Raw genomic sequence first — 6056 nt, forward strand, 5'->3', positions numbered from 1 at the left:
GGCACTTCTCTCCCTCCTGCAGGACATCGACACCAGTCCCGTCCTGTGTCTGGTGACGGTTCAAATCCCCAACGAGGCCTGTGATTGGCTGGTGGCTGGCACACAGTCTGGCTCCTTAGTGGTCATCAGCACCCAGGACATGTCGACTTGGCACCACCTGCAGAGCGTCACGGATGCTGTCACCTCACTGTACTTCCACGTGCACCCTCGTCGAACGTAAGTGTCTGTAAAAAACCAAAACTAAAGAGGATGCTGCGCTCGTGGAGAATCGAACCTCCTGCTGCTTCAGCTGAAGCGTGTGTGAAGGTGCTGAGGGAAGTTTGTGGCCTGTTACATGTTAGATCGTTTCTTTTAAAACAAAAATGTATATTTCGGCCTGATGGAGGTCGTTGGGGAATTCATCCGACTGTAACAGTCACAACAAAACATTTGTCTCAACCTTGTGACCAGCAACATATATAAAGAGGACGCCATATCTGTTTATATATGGGATATTTGCATTTAGCACATATAAAAACATAAAACAGGAGAATAAATAAACATAAAGGACAGTAAGTTAATAAAAACACAACAGAAACAGTGCGTTAGAAGACAATAAGTGAGCAGCAGCATTAAAATCTCTGTTTTAGTGATGATCCAGACACCAGAAACACCTAAACACTAACACATTTACATTAGAGACTATTTAAAACACAGCACCTGCTCTCTAATATGTTTGAAATATGACAGATCTGATAAATCCGTCTAATAATCTGCAGCATTTTCATACGTACACGTCAGTTTTACTGAAGTGATTTCTGTAAAACCCTGTAAATGATTCTTCATTATGTGAGGGAATGGTTAGAAATCCAGGAAGTAAAATTATAAAGTGACTAATGTAACTGCAGATTTAATTTGTGCTTAAATCTAGATCTGGAAAGACGTGCATGAAACTCTGTCTATCACGGGAATGTTGAATAAACAATCACCATTAATGTTCTAATCTTCATCTTTTTTTATTTCTTTTTATTTCAGCCAAAGAAAGAATTATTTGCTGGTTGGAACAGCCAATGGACTTCTCACTGTTTATGAGGACTCTGTTCTCAAGGTAAATATTAGATATTACATAAAAGATCCCTCGTGTTTCTTCTCAAAGGATGATTTTCTTTTGTCTAGTCGCTGATATTCTGACATGCGCGTCCTCCCGTGCTGTGCATGTGTAACACTGTGTATGCGATCAATCCACAAGTCCAGACTGGAATCTTTACTTTCCTCTCGTTCTCCGTCCTTCCAGCAGGAAAAAGGTCAGCCGGTTAAAACTGTCACAGTGGGAAACGTCAGCACGCCCGTCATGTGTCTGGGCCAGTCGCTGCACTCGCTGGACGGCAGGTCCGTGTGGGCCGGCTGCGGGACCAGGATCCTCTCCTTCACCGCCGAGTACGACGTCTGCAGGACCATCGACACCAGACCGAACCTCTTCTTCCAGTGAGTCCGCGTCATGTGGGGGAATGTGAGGCGGCTGAAGATTTACTAAAGCAGAGCGGATCCAGGCGGAAACATGTGGCCTGATGTTAGAAATGATCACGTGCACATTGTGAAAATTTGATCTTCTGAATTAAAGAACTTGTCTGTCATGAATGTGACAACAAATATTTCTGCAAGTCCTAACAAGACTTTACCAAAAGACTGATAATAGATTTATTGAACTGAAAGATTGATAAAGAATTAATAGAATGTGTGACTGTCTTGGTATTTTATTCTAGTTTATTCTGTATTTTATCCTTGTACTTGATTATTTTGTATTTAATGCCTTGTACTTGTATTCTACCTTACTGTGTTGTAAGTTGTTATTATTATTATTATTATTATTATTATAACAGTGGGTTTTGTGTGTGTGCGTCCTCCAGGCAGCAGCGATCACTGGCTGGTGAGTCGTGTGTGTTGCGAATGGTTGTGGATAAATACGTGTACCTGAACAAAGCTGGGACGCCGACGGTCGAGGTTTGGGACAAGAGGAGTGAGAGGATGGTGGACTGCATCGACTGCGCTCATATCATCAGGTACACACACACGACACAACATACCACTTTGACCGATATGTAGACAGAGATACGAGCACCATGTCCAAAAGAAGAGGAAACAATCAGCAGGAAGTGAAAGGTGAAAGATGCTGCAGTACAGCCCTGTATGTATAAGAGTCTTCTCCCCGCAGACATGGCTCCGGCTGCAGAGGCCGGCAGGGCAGCGAGGCGGAGCTGCCCACCGAAGCGGCCCCCTCCTGGGCCAGAGTGAAGGCCCTGCTGGTTCAGACCGCTGCAGCTCTCTGGGTCGGCACCAGAGGGGGCCACCTGCTGCTGCTGGAGCTCTCCAAACACCAGACGCTGCAGGTCATCGGCCCCCGCTGCGACTCCATCCGCTGCATCGCCTCTGCACTCATAGGTGTGCCCTCAGCTTTTACTTATCTGTTCTATTATTTATGCGTTTTATCGACATGGTTTTATTTTTATGCCACACCACTGTGATGCCACGTGTGCAGGTCACACGTAAAGTTGTCAAGGTGTGAATGTGGAAAGCATTTCTTATTACTAGATCACAAACAAACACACTTATATATTTATTGTGACAGAAGCCACATGCACCTGTTATCTTCTTTTTTTTTCAAACATTTCTTTATTGAAATTTGAATTGTTTAAGCACAAGAACAACACAAACACAGAGCAAGAAGGCATATATAGGTACAAAAATACCACATATAAGATATAAGACAATAATGAGTAAAATTATATTATAGTCACAAATAATAATAATAGAAAATACATAATATTATGACACACACAAATATAAAGGGTGATACAGGCCTATACAGCTGTCAGTTCCATCCTTCTGCTTCAACATTCTTACATTTCAGGAAGTTAGAAAAGAAGTTCCAAATGTCTCAAAACTTGTGAAGTTTGTTCTTTGTAATGTAACTTATCTTGTCCAGGGCAAAGGAAAAGGTCATTCCCTTCAGCCGTTGTGAAATTGTACAAGGCACGTCTTATCTACTACATGATATCACTTGATTTTGGAGCAGCTTGCTGCCTGCATTTGCATATTAATACAGAAAAAATGATTTTGTTAAAACTAAAACAGCTAATTATACATAATAATTAGCGTAAATGGTTCTGTTTAATATGAGATGGTGATCATCACAGGACATTAGACAACTCCAGTGCCTCCTAATATCTTCAGACTGAGGAGAAATTATGTTTCCTGCTCATTTTGTTCCACAGTTTCAAGGTTAATTTATCAATCCAGCAACATTTTGCCATAAGAATCTTAAACGCATGAGTTGCTGGTTATATATGGTGGTTTTTCCTCTAGTTTTATGGAGAAGCATTTCTTTCCCTTCAGTAAATATTTGAGTTTAGAGTATATAACAGATGTACATCGTGCAGCATTTAGTGAGTGAGAAAATTGATTAAAAAAAAAACAAAAAGGAAGGAAGCTGAATGAGTGAAGAAAACATTTTTAAACAGCTGGGTTATTCTTTTGTTTTGGGTTCATGCTCTGTCAGGGTGTTTGTGTGCAGAAATGTGTGAAACAGCACAGCATGCTGCTCACAGTTTGCTCACTCTTTTGTGTATTATGTTTGTTTTCCTTTACCCCGTGATCTCTTTTGTGGATTTGTTGCTGTAATTTTCATGTGCTTAATTGCTGAATCTACACCAGCCTTTCTTTAAGAACTCTGTTAAGTGTAATTACATTTTTTTTTTTTCATAGAAACACTAAACTGGAAGAATGTGGTGCTGACTTTGGGCAGAAGACTCCCACAAGACAAGAATCAGTTTGGTGAGTCTGACGGCTCATTGTTTGTCCCACAGTCGTGTCGCTGTGTGAGTTTCTCTGTGTTGGTCTGAAGTGCATGTTTGTCCCTGCCCTCAGACGAGGAGTCGGTGCTGATGGCGTGGAACAGCACGCTGCCGATGGAGGTCAAAGACCTGAACAGACACTGCGAGAAGAGAGAGCAGATCGCAGCCAAAATGAGAGAGCAGCTTCATCACAGCTGAGCCCACAGGTGTGACTTTGTTTTATTTCCTTCACAACCTACTTTTCAATTCTGGTCATTAAGCTGCTTGATTGTGGTAAGAGTGAAAGTCGTGGCGTTGAAGTGCCCTCAACTGCATCTTATCTTAAATATCTAGACTTTAACTTCAAAGGCCCTGAAAACCACTACTCTCAAGAAAAGCTTTTTATGATGGGTGATGCACGTGACAGTCTTTTCTGACAATTGTAGAAGAGTTTTGGTTGTTTCACTTTCACAGTCTCGGTTCAGATGGGTTTGGTTCAAGAGTTTTGCTGCACAGACCTGATGTAGCAGGTCGTTAATAAATATTACATACAGATACTTTTTTCTAACTTTAAATTAGATTTAATGTTACAGAAAAATATTTACAATTTAAAAACCAAGTTTCCAGAGGCTTTAAGGAGCAGTAGCAGTAGTTGTATCACCAGTAATGGTCGTTGTCGTGGTAACAGAAGCAGATGTGGCTGTATTCCCAGAAGCAGCTGCAGTAGAAGGATGAGCTGGACTATTTTTTTGTTTAAACTTCACTACAAGTCTCTTTTTTTGGCACCTTGTTGGCTGCATTAGTGCTACTTATACATTTCCTATGGAATTAGTATTATAGCAATATAACAGCTAGCAACACCATAGCACCCATGTAGCAACCACTTAGTGGCACCATAGCAACTGTTTGATTTTGCATATATTTGCCATATTATGGTATGTAGCAATCAATATCTGTATAAGTATAATGATAATGATTTCAACCACACCAATAACATCATCATTTTGTTTTTCTTTTTTAACAGAATTGCTTGAGGAAAAGGGATCAACTCTCCGGTGGACCGATGCGTCAGCAGACGTTTTACCTCATTTTCTGACAGCCGTACCTGATGAGGGGAGCATGTTGCAATGAATCAGTCAAAAGAATTTGAATCAAGAAATCAACTTTTGTTTTTTGTTTTGGAAGATGCACACATTAAATAATGTGCCATGTTTTACCAGATGAGTACAATCTTGGTTGTTTTCAAAGAGAGACATTTGTCTAAAAGGGACACAGATGATCTAATTTGTGTTGTAATCGGAGATGAGAGCAGTGCAGATGTTCAGGACGACCTCCTGCTCCTAATGAATACTGATTGTTGTTTACCTGTAGTATGATAGAAAAAAAAAACTGGAAAGAAAGCCAAAGGAGGTAAAAAAAAGAAAGCCTCTAGAAGTGTATATTTGATTATTTATTCTCATGTCTATGTGTGCTTGTTTACCAGTGAGCTCAGTCACTCCACAGCAGTAAGCAGACCACAGGACTCCTCATTATGCTGGCGGCTTTGTACACGTTTTTTTATTTCATGTTACCTAAAGTCACTGTTTGTGATGGTGTCCAACAGAACAAGAAAGTAAATATTATTTTATGTACTGACATGGTTCTCTGTGTATGTGTTTGTCAGAGCAATATTTACTCAAAGAACACGGGTTACAAGAGCTTCAGCAGTTGTCGCGTTTACAAGACAAGAGGCTAATGTGGACTTAGCCTTTGTGACGTCACGCGTTGGTTTCTGAAGAGCGGTGAAATTATGATACGCCCACCTCCGAGGCAGCGCCACGTCATCGGGGCAGATTTGGAGCTACAGCAAGTTGCTAACGGAAAGTGACGACACGTACCGGGGCTAGCCGGTTAGCATGCTAACTTCAAGTGACGGAGACAAGAGTTAACATTGGCGTTGCTCTCCACCGCCGGAGACAGCTCTCTGTGAGTAAAGGAATGATGTTTGATGCTGAACACGCAACGGTTCCTCTAGATTGGTAATTAACAGCGGCTAATGCTAAGGCTAGCTACGTAGCATTAGCAAAAGTTACAAATAGCTAAATTTTATCTTTGGTGGTTGACTAAATTCTTCAGTATCTTAATTCTCTCCACATTATGTTTCTTTACATTAAGTATTTTGTATTTGTGGATGGATATTGTACATTTCATGTTGTATTATAAGCATTGTTTACATTAAAACATGTTTAATGTATTTCATGGACTAGA

At 40.8% G+C, this 6056-nt stretch overlaps 1 protein-coding gene across 1 annotated transcript in view; it reads left to right on the forward strand.

Annotated features, from left to right (window-relative positions):
- Window positions 1-5437, forward strand: part of lrrk2 (leucine rich repeat kinase 2) — a 35241-nt gene extending 29804 nt beyond the window's left edge. Inside the window, exons 45-52 of the mRNA XM_022746285.1 lie at window positions 23-216; window positions 1015-1087; window positions 1274-1464; window positions 1887-2039; window positions 2192-2418; window positions 3742-3810; window positions 3904-4036; window positions 4834-5437. Of these exons, the coding sequence (XP_022602006.1) occupies window positions 23-216; window positions 1015-1087; window positions 1274-1464; window positions 1887-2039; window positions 2192-2418; window positions 3742-3810; window positions 3904-4028 (1032 nt within the window). The 3' untranslated portion in view covers window positions 4029-4036; window positions 4834-5437. The remainder of the gene's footprint in view (window positions 1-22; window positions 217-1014; window positions 1088-1273; window positions 1465-1886; window positions 2040-2191; window positions 2419-3741; window positions 3811-3903; window positions 4037-4833) is intronic.
- Window positions 5438-6056: the final 619 nt, after the last annotated feature.

Source organism: Seriola dumerili, unplaced genomic scaffold, assembly GCF_002260705.1.
Source record: "Seriola dumerili isolate Sdu_G_001 unplaced genomic scaffold, Sdu_1.0 BDQW01000097.1, whole genome shotgun sequence".
Lineage (NCBI taxonomy): Eukaryota > Metazoa > Chordata > Actinopteri > Carangiformes > Carangidae > Seriola > Seriola dumerili.